Below are 19,266 nucleotides of genomic sequence, written 5' to 3'. Positions count from 1 at the left end.
AAGTGTGTGTGTGTGTGTGTGTGTAGCTTTTCTCACTTGTCATTTTTCTTCCTTTGAACACTATAAAAACAGGAAATAGGCTAGGCAAATAAATTGACATCAGACCTCTGAGACAAAGTGAGTAAAAAACGTAAATAATCTAACATTCACCAGCAATTTTATTTGATCATATTACCCACTTGACCAAATTGTATGCAACAAATAAGTTTGTTTTGCTTACGTTTGGCAGTAGTGTTTGCAAATGTTTGTGCTTGCGCATAGGGTTGTAGTCACATGGCAGTGTAGATCTAGAATATCAACATATGATTAACTGTGCTCATGTCACACTGTCTAGCTTCAGATTTACAGCACATGACAACCTTTGGAACGTAAACAAACCCCAGCTGGTAGGAAATAAACTAAATTGTAATTTGTAAGCTCTTTTAAGATGGGCCCTGTTTTAATTTTACTTGATTCCCACAAGCAGCATATGTAGAGTGAAATGTTATATGAGTGTGGTAAAGGGGCCAAAATGGAACACTCCTTTGACTGCCCTAGGTTTTATTAGGTTTGGTCTGGTGATTGATAAATGATTGTGATGTGCCTTTCCTCTCATCCCATGTTACCCTCATTTTGGCAAGCATTTTGCTACCCTCATTTTGGCACTGGTTGTATAACTTGTCAGGGTTCCATCTGGTTAGTGTGGACCCTGAGCATAGCTATGCCACTAAGTATGGATAGTAGGTAATTTTAAATATCCAGTGGAGCTCTTTAAAATCAGAATTACTAAGCAGTCTACAGAGCTCAGTCTAGTGGCCTTGAATAGGGTTTCCACCCGGCCGGGTAAAACACCTGCCAAGGCCGGGGCCGGCATTATAAATTTATCGGCAATGTAGTAGCCGGTACATTGGTAATACCCTTAAAAAAAGCCCTTGGCCCACCCACAATTCACTTAGAACTTAACTTTTTCCGGCCTTCTGGCCATCGATTGATGTGGCTCCGCCCCTTTCGCATCACAAAACCCTCCTTTTGTTCCTGCCCCCATCAGCCAGTAAAAACTTTTGGAAAAGGTGGCAACCCTAACCTTGAATGATCTGGTAACCATACCCAAAATATTTGGGGCACGGGCTAGCACCTATAATTATTGATACCCAAGGTAGTGAGCAAACCCTAGCTTTTAGGCTTAGCATATGCATATGCCTGAAGCAAGTGTGTTGTAAACCCCTCCACATTTTTGTCATGTTTTGCACTTTAAAAAGGTGAGCCCTAGAGATCAAATCAGTAGGTTGACTATCACATTTTTTACTACTCTCAACTCAATGTGGTACTTTAGTCAATAATTTTAATTATTTCCTTTGTTTCTGTTTTTAAATCATACAGCACTTTGTAGTTGTTGTTGTTAACTAGCATATATGTGTTATTTGCAAAACACTTATATTGAGTTATTTTAAGTTTCAATGTTTTAGTAGCCTTAAGATAAGGTAATTCAATTACATAAAGGCCCCTTTTTGGAAAATCACAATTTCCAAGCATTCAAGATAATAGATACTACAGTACAAAATGTTTCCTCCTACGAAAACCCCCTTGGTCTCTATTTGTTTATCGGATACACAAACAGATTTGTGAGAAAAGCTATAAAGCATCTGTTTATTGACACAGATTTCATTATCATTCAGTTCTCATGTATTTCTAAATGTAAATGAAATTGCATTGAATGCTTGCTTACAAGGCCCCTGTTTTCCTTGCAAAAATTTTGTTTAAGTGTTTGACAGTTTATTCACAAACTGTGCAGTCTTTCTTTGTATTCTTCTGTCCTTGCAAGGAAACTTTTCCATTTTTTCCACTTCCTTCTTCTTTCCTGTGTGTCATTATCTCAATGCTTTTTATAGATATTTATTTAATAAGAACAGGAAACATACCCAGTATTCATAGTTAAAACCTCAAAATGTTTTATTTCATATATAGAATACCTCCCAAGAACCAATATGCCAAAGTTATACATATATATGCATATCTTTTTTATGGGTATCAGCATCTCCCAGAATACAATTTCTGTTGCATTGCAGTTAAGTGGAAACAGGTCATTGCGCTCATGGCGGAATGCAGTCCTAATTAAATTGCACAAAAAATGTAACGTAATTCATGTGAACTGAAATGCCAGTTGTTTCTGTACAGTTCATGTTGTGAATACAATTGGTTTTATTCTGGTACTTATACCTCATCCTCTTAGCTACAACAGCATAAAACCCCTTGCACCTTGATCGCTTTCAATGCACATAGGTATGAAGGCCCAGAAAGGGTTAAACAATAATGAAGCCTTATTATAAGGACTGAGCCTACTTTACCTTTCTTCTGTTTGTATGCAGACACACACATTTTTAACCCCAGCAAAGCTAGCATTTCTGTTGTCAACAGGTACAGACATGAGGTTAGGTATTTCACACTCTTCACCACTTTGTGGTGTAGTATTTCACTTAAGAAAATCAGATTCACTAGGCATTTTACTTTCAATTATTGTTTGTGAAATGTGTGTCAAGCAAGCATGTTTGTTACTTAGCATTATTAGTTATTCATGCAAAATTAAAACGGCTGTCTCTGCTGTATTTATCACTTTTACTCTACAGTAAAATTGAAGTGAATTATTTGCATTCCTATTCTACCACTTTACAGCTTTCAAATGGTTGTCACTGACCCCAGCAGCCAAAACATCTTTTGCTCTGTGGGGCACCTATAATTACTTCTGTTCATTGTAGAAGGATATTTCACTGTAATGCAGGAGATCATAACGAAAATGAAGAACAGGCATAAGAAAAAAAATGTTTGGCAACAGAGTATAACTGTATTTTTATTGTAAATGTTAGAAAAGCAGGGATTATGTTTGCAAATGACACAGAGATTGTGTTGGTTTTGAATTGATTGTTAGACTTGGAAACATAGCTTTCTTGTAGACTTTGAATCTGAATCTTGCTTTCTTTGGTTAGGCTTGTGTTTTTTCTGTGGTCTATAAAATCCAGGGATAATATGTAATTACCGTTTACTTTTTTTTAGCTCCTTTTACTCTAAATACATAAACCAAGAAAAAATAATAGCCAAATACACGTTTTACTGTAATTGAAAAGACCATGATAATGAAAATGATAAATACAGATATGGGATCGGTTATCCAAAATGCTTGGAACCTGGTGTTTTCCGGATAACTGATCTTTCCGTAATTATAATCTTCATATCTTAAGTCTACTAGAATATCATGTAAACATTAAGTAAATCCAATAGGCTGGTTTTGCTTCCAATAAGAGTTAATTCTATTTTATTTCACAGTACTGTTTGATTATTACAGGGAAAAGGTAAATCAGTTTTAAAAATGTGTATTATTTGGATAAAATAGATTCTATGGAAGACAGGGTTTCTGTAATTTATAGCTTTCTGGATAACAGGTTTCCATATAATGGATCCCATACCTGTACCAGATATGATTCTATTCATACAGTATGTACTGTACACATGCTGCTAATTATATATATTCTATTTATAACCTACAGGTAAGCTCAGAAAAAACTCAACATATACAAAGTTACTATAAATACTTAAGTACACACTTTGCAATGTCTATAATGTATATCATTAATTAGTAAAGGTATTCTAGAATGCTCTCAGTGTTAATGCTCTCCATATAGCCTACTGGATATAATGCTGTAAGTAAATATATGATGTTCAAAGTAAGCGCTACACATAAAGACATCGCTAAGATTCAAGATCAGGTTTATTGTTACTCATCCTCTGTTATGCATGATTTTGCTATTTGTGTTTAATGACCCTTAGTCGGCTATCTTCTGCTATATTGTTTAAAGGAGAAGGAAAGGCTAAAATTAAGTAAGCCGTATCAGAAAGGTCTATATAAGTAAACCCTCAAAGTAATTCTACTCTGAGTCCTCTGTCAAAAGAAACATTGCATTTATTTCTTTCTATTGTGTATACATGGGCTTCTGTATCAGACTTGCTGTTTTCAGCATAAACCTCCAGGGCTAGGGCTTAAGCATGCTCAGTTTGCTCTTCTCTCCTCCCCCCCTCCCCTCTCTGCTGTAATCTGAGCCCAGAGCTATGAGTGAGCAGGGAGAGACTCAGGCAAGTGATGTTACAGATTCAGCGCATTGGTATTCACGGACGCCATCTTCTTCTCTTCGGTAATCTTTGGGTCTCCTTCTGGGGCTTCGGCAATTTCCGTCGCTTTTGGCGCATGCGCAGTAGTTAAAAAACTGTGCATGCGCCAGTACGGAGCTTTCTTCGCAAAGATTGTCAAAGTAAACAAGATGGCGCCCATGAACTCAGATGCACTGAATCTGCAACGAGGGGTAAGTAAAGATTATGGGGCATTTACAGAGGGTAACACCTAGGCTGGGGGGGAGCAGGGAGGGGTCTATGTAGGGTAGGGGATTTTAATATAAAGGGTTTGGTTCTCCTTTAAAGAGCCAGAGCCAGGAGTGCAGACCTTGCTTTGGAGCTCCTAAGTGGTGCTCAGTGTAGGTATGTGAACCTGACCATCATAGGATCTAATCCAGGCATGAGGTATGTAGCTAGGGCACAACAGTAAAGGGGTTTTGGGCACGTACATCTTCTGCCTTCATTTTCCAAGGTTTGGCCCTTCTCTGAGCCTGGCATACCAAATCTCCCCACTCACTGAAGCACCTTCTGCAGGGGGGGATTCAGTGCACAAGAGCAGACAGGCAGTCTCCCAGCCCACCTTTCATGCTGACAGGGGGAGCTATGGTGTTGCAAGTGCATGCAGTAAGGGGCATGGTCGAGGACAGGGGTACCCTCAGCTCTAGGTATGTCCCTGAAAAATATGCAGTATATAACTAAAGCAGCTGAACTCAGTTAAAAAATCCAAGGTAGTGAAACTGAAGGGAGTTCAGTGAAAATGTATTGCTTTAATTAGGGTCAATAAAAGCATTGCAAAAATAAAAGGAACTTTTTCCTATTTGTCCTTAAAAAATATAATATATTATAGTGTTTGGTATGAAGTAAGTTTATTTTAGAATCCCTTGTAAAAAGGAAGTATAGATCTGAGAAAATACATTTCTTGCAGGGTTTCAGGATATGTGCTCTTCTGGATGCCGTGCCTTTCAGATCTACCAGAAGCAGTTTCCTGCACAGAAAGTGTTCTGAACTATGGGTCAGGACCCAGAAATGGGTCAACTTGCTGTTTAGGGTGGATTTTAATGGTTCCTGCCAAATGCAGTGAAATTTCCTCTTACGAGAATGTGGTATATTTAATTTTTGGTCGAAAGTACTTCAGAAGTTCTAGTATCACTTACTGTTGGTGAATAAGCTTATCTGAAGCAGAAAAGGAAGCAGTGCATTGTTCTTTAGTTTTGTAGGGCCCATTTACTGGAAACTGGATAGCTTACAATACAGATTTAATTTTTTTTCAAATTATTTTTCTTTTAGTCATTAATATATTGAGTCATTTATAACCCAAACCACAACTTAGAAATATTAATAGAGGTTCAGCATTCTGCCACTAGGTGGGGCATGGAGTCAAAATAATCTATTGCTGCAATGCTAAAAATATATTTGAAACCAGCCGTCTCAGCATTTGTCACGTCAGTCTGGAGTACCTTTTACCTAATTGCTTTCATTAACTTCTTCATTAATTGCGATGGTAATGCAGGTAAGCAAGACCTACCTTTGATTTCAAAATGCAAGGCTACAGCCTATTCTGTCCTCTTCAAATAATAAAATACAGCTTTTTAAATATAAATCCATTTAAGTGGTGTAAAAAGGCATTGGAGTTGTTTGAAAAGTGTCATTTATAAATCTGTCGGGGAGCCATGACTACTTGCTTTCTGCAATTGACATCATCAGGCAATGTCACCAGTATTGGAGCAACCTGTTTGGTCAGGAGGTAGTAGACCTATTTGAGGGATGATGGAAGCCCTATAGGACTGCATACAAGCTGAAGGTCGCAGGAGTATCCTGGACTTGAACCAACCGGAGGGAGGTCACTTCTTGCAAGCATTTTAAAAAGAGACTATCCAGAAACCAGTTGGAAGAAGGTGTCCCTGCTGACTTTAAAAAGAGCCCTGGAGCTCCAGTGTTATGTAAAATGTTCAGGAGATAACCACAACCACTGTAAGCAAGGATCTAATATCCTATCAGCAAAACGAAGCGAAGCGTTAATTCGCTAGCGTTTGGCATTTTCGCTACTGCGCAAATTCACTAACGAACGCTGGCGTAGTTTCGCTAGTGTTACTTCGCAACCTTACGCCAGTCGAATCTTCGCTAGCGACGAAACTACGCAAATTCACTAACTTGCGCAGTGTAGTGAACGCTACCTTTTACGCTAGACTTCCTTCGCCACCTCAGACCTGGCGAAGCGCAATAGAGTAGATAGGGATTGTTTAAAAAAAAGTCAACATTTTTTCTAAGTCCCAAAAAACGCTGGCGTGTTTTCTACATGATGGCTGATAGCCTGAAAAAGATCGAAAATTTTTTGGGGCTCCCCTTCCTCCCCCCTACATTTCCTGACTCATGGCAACTTACCTAGACAGTGGGCACATGTGTAGGGCAAAATAAAATTTTTATTTGCAGATTTGAAGGTTTTCTAGGCATTTGTAGTGCAGATACGTGTTCCTCCATTGAAATTTGAATTTCGCGCCGTATGCAAATTAGCCTTCGCTAGCGCAACTTCGCTTTATATAGCGAAACAACGCTAGCGCAACTCCGCAACCTTACGCTACCCCTGTGCGCAACTTCGGATTTTAGTGAATTTGCGAAGCACTGGCGAAACTACGCCTGGCGAAGTGCGGCGAAGTTGCGCCTGGCGCAACTTCGCATCTTAGTGAATTTGCCCCTTAGAGAGCTCAGTGTTCTGAGCATATTATCAGAATCGCAAGCAAATGTAAGAGCCCTTCAAGGACAGGTCATATGTGTGTACCTGTTATGTGGGAGTAATTAGCTTTGCTTAAAGTGAGAGGTAGTTTAGTAAGGTAGAACTACCTTGGGTAATTAAGAGAAGGGAACCAAAGACTGAACTGTACATTTAAGTTACCGTCCAGGACCAATGTTGTGAAAAATTACTTTCATTGGACATTAACCATCGGCTAGCTTGTGCTGTCCTGCAAGCCAGCTCAGTTCCATGTTTCCGTGGCTGCAGGTTACATTTGCAAAATATTTTTCTTATATTTACTCTTATTATCATATTTATATGTTAGTATTTACACTGTAAGCTCCACCGGGGAAGGGACTGATGTTAAGCACGGCAGGAATATATTGGTGCTAAATTAATAAAAATTGATAATAATACTAATAACTAGACAAAAAGACAGTAAAACAAACAGGAAAAACATAATTTCAAAGAATTTTGGTATATTCACTATGTAATATTTAGTTGTGCATCCTATAACCTGTGTCAGTGTTGATGATCAGATGTTGTGGATCCATCCAAATAGGCTGTATACATTGCAGCAAATTCACTAAAGGGCGAATTTCTGCCTGAAAAGGCTTTGCCACACTTTGCACCACTTTGTCCGGCACTAATTCGCTACCACTGTGCTAATTCACTAAAAAGGTTTGCTAGAGTCAATTTGTCAGCGTGAGCATTTCTTTTTTTCGCTAACGTTTATTACTGCCTAGTGAGACTTTGTTAGTACACTTATGCTTAGGTCAATTTGAATAGGGTGGGTACAAATAGGTTGTATTTATATGTCTTTATTAGAGATGTTGGTGCAAATGCTTGAAGTGGCCATTTATTAAAAATGTCCAAGGAAGCAAAATAAAGACAAAAGAGATCCTCTAATGTCCTAGACATGAGCCCACCCTAAAACAAATGTGGCATGCCCCTCAAATGTTTAAAAAAATGTTAAAACAAGCATTTTTAACATTTTCAAATAACAACTTTTAAATACAATTCCACTTTAAAATAAGAAAACAAGCTAGTGGTTTTTTTTATTATAACTTTTCGGCATACAAGATATGATGCCACTGATATAAGATTGAGGAGGATGTAGTTTCATCTTATCAGTTCGCCAGGTCTTAGGTGGTGAAGGACACTTTGTCGAAAGGGATAACATTATGAAAAATTTGCACTTTCGGAAATTTGCGGAGTAACGTTCGGTTGCCTGAGCGAAAATGCACCTGGCGAAAGGGCGGGAATCTTAATTTGCAATGTACTCTTTTGCTAGCGAATTGTCCTCTACACCTGTTAGTAATTTCCCTGTGGATTGGATTTCTGGTTAATTTTTGCTAGCGACGGCCACTTCACATTTTAGTAAGTCTGCCCCATTGCCTTTGGGCTGCATATACTGACCGTTTTTTAAAATAACATTGAGCGCATGCATTTACTAAGCAAGGTAAGTCATTATCTACTTTTCCCCATCTGTTCTCATTGTCGGGACACCAATAAACACACACAAGCCCATTCTGTTACTCAAAAGCACTGGGTTCTGGTTCCAAATGTCATTTGACTTATGTTGGCCAGACAGTTGCTTAGAGAATTCTTTGTATGCAGTTCTTAATTTATCACAACCGGTTTATGCAGTTCTTATTTTATCACAACCAGTTGTTTTGTAATAATATATTACAAATAGTTTAAGGTGAAAAACTGTAAAACAAAACAAACTTTAATAAGAAAAAAAAATCTTATAAATATCAGGGAGAGATATGTGACTGCACCATGGCCATTGTCTGTTCTATTTCTGGGACCTTTATTTATAGAATTTTCAGGGTTTGGCTGAAGCATGCAGAAACATACCTCACCTGTAGCAAGATATTTTAATAATAAGTCACTGAAATCTGAATTTTATCCTTTTGTTGGAAGTCTGCATTAATCTGGGAAGGTCAAAAGAAAATTGAAGACTCAATTAGATAGATGGAATAGTTAAAGTTGGGACAATATTTTGAGAGCCTGAAGGGTTATTTTAGGGGATATACTCATCTAAAAACTTATAAATAATTCTTACTTTTGAATTGTGTTTTCTTTCAATTCAAGGAATTCTTCAGCAGAAATAAGGAAACATCTCTCCCTTCAGTACAGTGGTGAATTTATACAAATGCGTGGCCTTGGTACACCAACCTCTTCAACTCTTCAACTAGTAAGTAGTCAATAATATCAGAAAATTCTGGGACAGCTATCAATTTATACTAGGGATGCACCGAATCCAGGATTCGGTTCGGGATTCAGCCAGGATTCGGCCTTTTTCAGCAGGATTCGGATTCGCCGAATCCTTCTCTCTGTATTTGCATATGCAAATTAGGGGTGGGAAGGAAATAACGTGACTTTTTGTCACAAAACAAGGAAGTAAAAATGTTTTTCCCCTTCTGAACACTTATTTGCATATGCAAATTAGGATTCGGATTTGGTTCGGTATTCGGCCGAATCTTTCATGATGGATTTGGGGGTTCGGCTGAATCCAAAATAGTGGATTCGGTGCATCCCTAATTTATACCACCCTACACCTTAACGTAAAAGGTTCATTTATTAAAGAAGATGCCGTATGCAAGGCCTCTGTATCATTGCACCTCTTTAAATTTGCAGCCACGCTACCAAAAGCTGCACATTATGGAACTTTGCCTGCCAAGCACTCATAAATGAAGGGCTCTGAATTCACAATTCAATTCACTCGTTGCTAGGGTCCAAACTACCCTAGCAACCATGCATTGACTTGAATAAGTGACTGGAATATGAACAGGAGTGGGCCTGAATTGAAATAAAAGTAATAAAAAGTAACAATAAAAATGTGTAGCCTTACAGAGCATTTGTTTTTCACATGGTGGTCAGTGACCCCCATTTGAAAGCTGAAAAGCGTCAGAACACGAAGGCAATTAATTAAAAAATTATAAAAAGACAAAATGAAGGCCAATTGAAAAGTTGGTTAGAATTGGCCGTTCTATAACATACTTAAATTTAACTTAAAGGTGAACTACCCCTTTAACATAACATGGTACAATGGTAGATTGTATTATTTTTGATAACTCGGTAATAACATCTGAAAGGGTTGGTATTGGCCCGAAGTGAGAGAACATTAAAATAGTTATGCAAAAGGCATGACAATAAGGGGTATATTTATTATGCTCTGTAAAAAAGGAAATATGTGGAAAAAACGGTGTAAAAAGCTGTGTAAAAAAAAGGCGTGTGTTTTATTTTACATTATGCGAACGCCAGATATGGTGCCATTATTTTATATTACTTTAGACCTTTGTAAGTAAGTTAAGTTGAAAGTCACTCTAGAAAAAAAATATAAAAAAATGTACGCAATTTTTTACACAGTGAAGCCTGGTGATGTGTGGCGAATTATCCCACTGTATTTTACAACACATAATAAATCTGCCCCATATGTAATATTTACTGAATGCTTATTCCAAAGTTATACAGACTTTTTGATTGCAAGTCTCAAACCTTGTATTTACTACATTATTGCTCATGAGACATTTATATGATTTTACATCACATTTACTGTAGATAATCTTCTCTAACTACTGAATTTTCTTTCTTTCCTTCAAGTTTCTACCTGTTATATCTCAACTTGAATTTTCTGCTCCATGTTTGCTCATCACTCAGACTCTCTCACTAAGACTCATCACTAAGACTCTCTCCTCTGTGCTTCAGTCTTCTCTACAACGCTGTCACTTTCTTTCCAGAAACCAATCTGCTCCCCTTAAATGTAAATAATTTGAGTATGTTGCATATATGTTGTCTTAAGTTATATGCTTGAATTTATACTATAGCACCATTTGTGCTGCAACCTGTACCACACCTGGAATGTACCACTGCTCATTTTTAAGAGGTGGCCTGCATCCGCCACTATCTTGCTGCATTTGTTTGGACCAGGGTGTTAAGGATGTATTCGATTGTGGGTAAGATTTCTAGTAGATTTGTGCTTAGTACAGGGTTATAAATGTTTTTATGGAGGACAGGAGGGGGAAGGCATTTTGGGTTTGCTTGTCCCTTAAAGGAACAGTAACAGCAAAAAATAAAAATGTTTTAATCAGATGTACTTTTGCCCTGTAATGGTAAAAGTTTGTTTTAGAAAGACTACTATCATTTATATACACAAGCTGCTGTGTAGCTGTGGGGGCAGCCATTCAAGCTGAAAAAGGAGAAAAGGCACAGGTTACTTAGCATAATAGAATACAATGGTATTCTGCAGACTGCATCTATTATCTTGCTATGTAACCTGTGACTTCAGTGGCTGCCCCATGGCTACACAGCAGTTTTTTATGTAACATGATTTTGGACTATTAAGGCCAATGGGGTTAACAACCAGATAGTATATTACAGCATGGGTTACATTTGACTCTGACACTTAGGGTAAGGGCACACCTGGCGATTCGGGGAGATTTAGTAGCCAGGCTACTAAATCTCCCTGAATCGCAAGGTGTACCCTTACCCTTAAGGCTGGGCCTTCGCAAAGTGGAAGAAACTGAAACCTGGTGTAGTGCAACTACAGGCTACTGTGCAGAAACTGAATAAAGAACAGGTTCTTGCAGAACAGAAAACTGTTCAACAGAACAGAAAACTTTATTCGTCAGAGACAAATGATCCACAGAGTTACTTACAGTGCATACAAGCATTTGCAGAATATATTCACAGGCTAGGACAGTACATCAGAGCCAACTGTATATGAATCCCCTGAGATTGTAGTCAAGGCAGTACAGCACCTCCAGGCAGAAATGCCTCACACATGGTCTGGATTTCACCCAGTGGAGTGATCAGGGAGGAAAACCTAAAGCCTGACACCCTATCCACTGTAGTCCCTTCAGTGTAGGCAAATCTTACAGCCTGGGAAGCTACTCCCTGCTACACCCTTCTTGATGGAGCACAAAGCCGCTTTTTCTATCTTCCCGCACTATCTTACTCTCCTAGAGACTCTATAACAGATAGTAATCCTGTCACTAACTAGCCTCATTCATGGGGTCCCTGCTCCCGACTTTTTTCTCTCTCTACAGGTACTGGTCCCTCTAGCCAACTTGGCTTTACTGGGCCTTGGTGTACCCAGACTGAATGGAAACATCCAGATGGGTCAGACACCAGGGGCCAAAGAGGAAGATTCACCCCTTCTCACTCACTATACCAAAGTGTGTCAGGAAGTGGTCACAACACCTCTTGGTCAATAGCACAACTATGCAAAATACAACTAGCTACATGGGCATCTGCCCAGCAACTAGGGAGATCAGGAGGTGTAGGGATTTAAAGCCATAGGGGCACATTTACCCTACGGGTCTCTGCATTTATAAAAACTATAGTAGTCTTTGTGAAGCAAACACGCCAGTTTTACCAGTACAGGGCCACACTACTTTATATCTTAATTACTTTAAAACACTTTCTTACAATGGTGTTACTGTTCCTTTAACATCTGTGCTTTTGAGACACGTAGAGCAACAGGGCCCTGGGTGCATTCTCACTTCCTTCCTCCCCGATAGTTACACCATTGCAAAGCATGCTACTTTATATAGTGGGGAGTAATACGAATATGGAAAGGGCTGCTTTCATTGTTATATAGAGCCTTTGCAGTGACAAAAGCTTTTGACATGTATACCTGTATAGTAATCGTGAAGTTTACAAACAAACCGTATTTGTGGCTGAAAGCAGTTATCAGTTTGCTGGTGGCACCTTTAAGACACAGATACAGAAAATCCAGCAGGAGCAGAACTAGACTCCCAATTGCAAGTCACCCCGGAACTTCCTGCTGTCTCCTGCTGATATCACTGCTGGCTTTCCTACTCTGACTTTGCCAAGCCCCATGGTGGAGTGTTCCCGGGAACACTTTCTCCAGTAGTTACTTCAGTAAGGCCCAGCATCCAGAAATGCCCTGATCATATACCTAGACTATGGCTGGTTTAAAGTATAGTATTCTTGCATCTACTGAACACAAAATACTCAACTGGTATTTAACATAAGGAACCATGTCACTTAGACCTGAAATGTATGAGTCTAGGATGGACATAAAATTGTCACTCTTGTAGAGACAGAACAAAAGTGTGAAACCTCTTTTCTCTTAACTGGCATGTGGTTGCCATTCGTTGAACCTTTGGGTGGGGGTTTTAAGTGAAGTGAGGCAACTGACCCTGGTGATAGGCAACCTGTGTCTACAGTCTATAGCCATTTAGAAACATATGGCAAAGATCTGATTGTATTCTATGGGCAATCTGATTGTATTCTATTAAGCACCCATCTGTGTAAATCAGCCTGGCTTCAGATAGATAATTTTAGCTCTGCCTAAAGTTGTGCACCTGTAAACTCTCTGTGAAATGTAGGATCTGAGAGTCATTGTGCTGGACGGTGCATGTGTATTACAGACAATAGCACATTCAATGCCTGTATGAGTCTAATGCTTATGCGTGAACTTCAGGTAAGCAAGTCTCAGGAGTACCCAAACTGCTAATGTGGTGCTGTGGATGGGTAAAAGAATGCTATTTTACAGGAAACTCTGTGACTGGGGTTCACATGGCTCCATCTTAAATAAAATGTCCAGTTTTATATAGGGATTTTCTTGTCATTTAATGCCTTATTGCTTTCCTTCATGTACATTTTGCACAGTTTATATGTTATATGTCAGTGAGTGCTCACATACCATAAATCAGCATGGGCTTTTAGAGCCTTTCAGTCTGAAATTACAACAGAGGTTTCAGGTACTTCCTTTCTGACTGCTTTTGGTGGTGCTTTGTTCACTTCCTTAAACAGTTTGTGGTAAAGTGTTTGTTTCATTTAGCTGTGTCGTTTTTGTGTGTGGGCTTTTTTTTCTGTATTATCAAAGCAAGGGCTTCCTAGATACAACATCGCAGTATTCAAATCTGTTTCCTGTCGTAGCCATTTTGAATGGTTTACGGTGCAGGCACATTCCCCTACAAGCTGCAGAAAGGTATGGTTATAGATGTGTATCCTCAGAGTTGTTTTTTTAAAGTTGTTTCATTATCTTAATGAAATACTTTCTCAGAGAAAGTATTTCATTAAGATAATGAAACAACTTTAAAAAACAAATATAAGACCTAATTGTTCTTTATTCAGAATAAAGACCAATTAGGTCTTATATTTGTTTATAGGAGTTTGTGTAAGCTTTCTTACAAGTTATTACTGCTGTATTTATAGAAAATGGATGTAATACAAGTGTGCTTTTGCACTGTGAATCTAGTATAAATACATTGTCCATTGACAGCTTGTGGATTTAGCCCACATCATTTTGCCCATAATTTTCCTTTTTTTATCGCTAGAAGCCATACTAGTGATTAATGTAATGCTACATACTGGGCAATCAAAAAGCTGATTATAATGTACCTGGTCACCCTTGGTCACATGTTGGCCGTGCAAGTAAATATTTTCTTTTGTGCCTATTTTGGGGAAAAAAGTTTAAAAATGTGTGGGCGGGTTTTTATCGACTGCTGTAGGAAACACTGCAAATTGTATAAACTTGTCTGTTATGGAAAAACTCTCATATCCTATTTTGATTAGAAGCATGTGCAGGTAGAGTCCTGTAAACAGATGCTGATTTATTAGAACTTTAGTTCAGAAGACTCAGTGCCTTGCTTTTTGCAAACAGTTAATTTTATATCTGGGCAAGAAGGCCTGAGGCTCTCATGGAAAACTCTTTCTGCATCACTTACTAACTAGCTCTTTCCAAATTGTTCATATACAAATTAATGGGACATCCATATAGAGGCAAAATATCCTACTATCCTACTGTTTGTAGAAGTTTGAGAATCTCCTCTGCCAATGCACAGTGTTGGCCAAAATATGATACATCAGCAGAGAAAACGGCAGCTCCTCTTCACTTCCTGCTGTTCTGATTGTTCGTGCTCTTTTCAAGAATGATTTGATAAATTGAAAGACTTCTATACTGTGTGTGGCCCATTGCACACTTTCCATCTGTTTGTTCCAAGGGCTGATCAGTCGGAGAGATTACCAGATCACCTTTGTATGGTTGCTTTTATGAGGACTTATGCTAAATATTCATGTTTATTACTTTACAATTCTGGGAACTTTGCTGCATTTCATAAAACTAACACAAATTAAAGTTTCATGGTAAGTCAAGTGTGGCATATGTCTGGGATATCATTATGAACATATTTTTTTTATTTAGCTTTATGTTAAGACTGAGAAGATATTTCTAGTCCTATATACTAGCTGTTTCTGCAGCATTGCATTTGAACAAAATTTCCTTCAAGATGAGAAGTACATTTGTGAGGGTTTAGGATCAGACTATCAGTAGCCCTTGCGGGCTCCGCCGACCCAGACCCGCTTCCTGCTGCCTCCTGACTTGAGACTGAAGCTTAAAGGAGAAGGAAAGTGAACTCACTGGGGGTGGGGGTGCCAAAAGTTATGCTCCATGCTCCTCACTGAGAAGAACCCCAGGCCAGGGCAGTTTGCTGCTTACAGGATATCAGGTATCAGGTTAGTGAATACAATCACTGAGTGGTGGCTAAATTCTGGCAACCCCCAGTGATTTCACCTTTCCTTCTTCATTAAAGCAAGTTACACAGTGCTTTACATTCATTTATAATTAAAGGATAGTTAAATAATTTAACAAGCAAGTGTTACAGAATAAAAACTGGATCAGAGGGCCTTGCTCATAAAAGCTTGCAATATAGCTGTAAACAATCTTTACACATTTCTACACAGAGTTGGGATAACCATGGTTTAGAGGTAAAATAATTCCAACAGGGGCAAATGCAGGTTTACTAATCAACAGATTATTGGAGCATTGAGATGGAGAGCTTAAAGGGTATTTTCTATCATTCTTCCAGCAGACCAGTTTAACATATTATTCCCCTTTTTATAGCCGGAGTGCTGATATTCAGTTAAAACATAACTTCTATAATTTGCTTAAAAACAACCTCCAGAAGTGTTAGTAAATGCAGGTTTCCATTATGAAGCATGACTAGTTTTGGCTTGTTATGTTTGTTTACATTGAAGGAATTACACCAAGCTTTTTTCACAGGGAACTCTGGTCTAGAATCTGGTTTAAAACCAAAAATTTGGTTTAGAATCAGTTATTCACCTTTATATATAGTTTATATGTACTAGTTTCATTTGGAAATAGAACATTTATTGTATTAAGTGGCCATGGAAAGACAGCCTAAATAGCATGGGGACCCATTTTGTGTCCTTACTCATGGCTTAGGAAACCCTTGGTTAAATCATTACATTACCTCCTTGTTGTCAAGCATTTGATCTGGGTGCTCCTTGGGTTCATAAAATGCTTACAGATAAATGAAAAAATTGTTGTATCAGGCATTCGGCCATAGTATTTAGAATAGCAAATAAATGTTCACTCCAAATCTCACTCTGATTTATCTTCAGGTTGTAGAGTAGTACTGGTTTCTGTCATTTTTGGGTAGGCTGTTGATTGCCATCACAGGAGGCAGCAGCTTTACCCTCAGGCTCATGATTGTCTAGCTAAACTTTTGACTGGGGCTTAGAAGCTAAGTCTATGCTCTCAAATTACATCTGTTGCAAAAAAGGACATTTCCCAGCCATGAACATGACTAGTGAATCCAGCCTTAAACTGTTATGGCAGTGGACCAAAAATGGGAGGTAAATATACAAGGTGCAAAGTATATGTATATGGTTTTTGTAATTGATCGAGAGTTTGCTCCAGAAGAGTTGCTACCTGATCATTTCTGAACATAGGTTATTTAACCTGGTTCAAAGTTTGTAACTTTTGAAGACATTAACTGCATTTTACGTGTCAGAGGTGACTGGTTTAGCAAGTTTTCAGCACTGTTTGCTATGACAAACTCTTAAAATACTGTTCATCACTAAATAAGTGTTTTAATGGAAATAATATCTATGGCTGTGGAAGAGAGTTTCCTGTTTAATAGGCTGTTGGAGTAGGTGATTAACGGGGTTTTGATTGTGTAATTTTGTAATTTCTCCCTGATTTGCAGGGTTTTGATTGTATCAGTTCTCCTTGAGAGCTATAGTACTTAGTGGTCACAGCTTCTCCTGCTTTAATGTAATGAATCCATTACAAGCAGTGGGCTTTGGTCTTATAACATTTGACTGTGTCTTGAGATCACTGGGGGGCATGCTTAGCACAAAAAGTCATTAATATATTTTTCATAACCATAACTTCAGGAAGAACAACATTTTAGGTTTTCTCATAGTTTTTCAAGAGATAAATACTATATGTAATTATGCCTGCATGAAACACAACATATCGGGTAAATGTATAGTGGCCCTTTACATCTTGTTTTCTTTTTCAACATGCTTTAGCCTCCATTTTATGACGTGGTAGACCCTGTCGATTTTGAAAGCTTCCTTATGACACACATCAAGAATCAAGATCCTGAATTTCTGCAAGATCTGGGTGACTTTTTTGAAGATGAATTGGATATTGTATACAAAGCCAAGGAGTGCAGAACTGTACAGCCTTCTTTACCAGAAGACGGGTAATATTTTACTGTGATTTTTTTTTCTTTTTAAATGTTTGCTATGTTTAAAATATTGTTTTGGGATAACAGGGTGACATGTTTAGTTTGCTCTTCAGACAGTGCCTTTTTGCACCCATGGTGGACTGAATATGTTAGTTATCTAGTTTCTTAAGAGAAAATGGTATAAATCCTTTGGATTTTAAGACTTTAAAGTACTTCTTTAAGGGTAACATTACAGTAAGATAATTCTCTACTAGCAACACTTGAAACCACCCATGCTACCTTCAATAGCTAAATATTTTATAATACACAAGAGCCACAAATATCCTGTAAAATATATCCTTAGTGATGTCATTAGTTAAAATCAGTGCTCAGTAATGTAATTTGTGTTGCATGACTCACTGAAATTTGTGTATTATAAAAAATATTGTATCCCTGCTGAGAATATTAGAGGTTTCCTTGGAGTCTTATGACCTGTATAAAAGCACTCAGCCTTTGGTCTCATGCCTTTATATGGTCACGGATCCTCTCCGTTATTTATCATATGCTTAGATTTTACAATAGGGGTACATTATTCCCTAAATAAACGCCAAAAAAAAGAACAAAAATAGCAAATGTCATATTAAATTACAGTGCAACTAAATACAATTATGAAACTTACTTTTTTTTAATCAGAGCTGAGTTGGATCCACACGTCCGAGATTGTATCAGCACGTATATCCGCGAATGGCTGATTGTCACCAGAAAGTAAGTAAAAATGTAAATTTACAAAACAAAGGCCGCAACAGTACAAAGACCATATGCTCTGCTTTTCCATCTTAAAAGGTACCATGTGTGTGTACCATTAGGCGTTCATCATATTTCTGCAGTGCGGATGCTTATATTTTATATATAGTTATAAAAAGAATCACTGAGCCTTGTTGGATGTATTACCTGATACACACAGTTTCAGTATATTGGGCTCTTGTACATAAGCAGTGATCACCATGTTTTAACTAATGATGCAGCGTTCCTTCCAGGATACAAGTGCATGCTTAGCAGAGTCTGCTGCAACTTGCTAAATTACGGTTTGCTTTGGCATATTGTACACAAGCTAATTGCAATATCGGCCTATTCACTTGATTGCGAGTTAGTTGCAGTTGCAAGCCACTGGCCAGGTGCATTAGAGCTTCTGCTAGTTGTTAAGCAGCTTGTACCTTTCAGGGGTTATTTATCAAAGGTCGAGTTTTTTTTTATCTCAAATGAACTCGCAACTCGAATGGTATCTTATTTTAGAAAAACTTCCATGGAAAAACCTTGATTCTGCAAGTTTGAGTTGCAAAACTTGAAAACTCGAATGAATCAAGTTTTCCCGCGTTAAAAAACTCGAATCGTTCTAGTTTTCAGGCAAAACCCTCTGAAAAAATCTCAAACATCATGCAAGCTATTAACATCTTCAAATGGTTCAAGGGACCTCTGCCATTGACTTCCACATGACCTCAGCAGGTTTTAGATGGATTTGAGCTGTTTCGGGGTATAATAATCAGAAATGTGAGTTTTGACCAAAACATTAATTCAAAAACGTGACTTTTCATGGAAAACACAACCCGAACCATAATAGATAACCCCTGCAAGTTTATACCGTTTCTACTAAGCAAAATCTAGTTATAATTTTTTGTCTATTCTAAAGAACACTGATATTTGATACTACAAAATTATATAGGGAATTATATAGGGAATGTAATATAGATAGTGGATGTAACCAAGTAGTTCCATGACCATCAACTGTAAAAGCACAAAACCTGTATTAAAATTTTTATACAGGTCATTAAACTACTAAGTGATTTCTAATATATTTATATTATAAAGAGATAGTTTATAACGTGTCTAAAGTCATTGTAGAGTAAGCATAGAAAAAGCTTTTCTAATCCATTTTTAACCCCC

The 19,266-nt window shown here is 38.0% G+C and overlaps 1 protein-coding gene across 2 annotated transcripts in view; it reads left to right on the top strand.

Moving 5' to 3' along the window:
• dock8.L (dedicator of cytokinesis 8 L homeolog) overlaps positions 1–19,266 on the top strand; it is a 113,362-nt gene that overhangs the window by 11,759 nt on the left and 82,337 nt on the right. For both annotated transcript variants that reach the window (XM_018258593.2, XM_018258586.2), the window contains exons 2-4: positions 8,966–9,068; positions 17,186–17,361; positions 18,019–18,090. In XM_018258593.2, coding sequence (XP_018114082.1) covers positions 8,966–9,068; positions 17,186–17,361; positions 18,019–18,090 — 351 coding nt within the window. The remainder of the gene's footprint in view (positions 1–8,965; positions 9,069–17,185; positions 17,362–18,018; positions 18,091–19,266) is intronic.

This window comes from Xenopus laevis, chromosome 1L (genome assembly GCF_017654675.1).
Source record: "Xenopus laevis strain J_2021 chromosome 1L, Xenopus_laevis_v10.1, whole genome shotgun sequence".
Lineage (NCBI taxonomy): Eukaryota > Metazoa > Chordata > Amphibia > Anura > Pipidae > Xenopus > Xenopus laevis.
The sequence above is the reverse complement of the archived record's forward strand: the minus strand, read 5'-3'. Positions and strand labels throughout refer to the sequence as shown.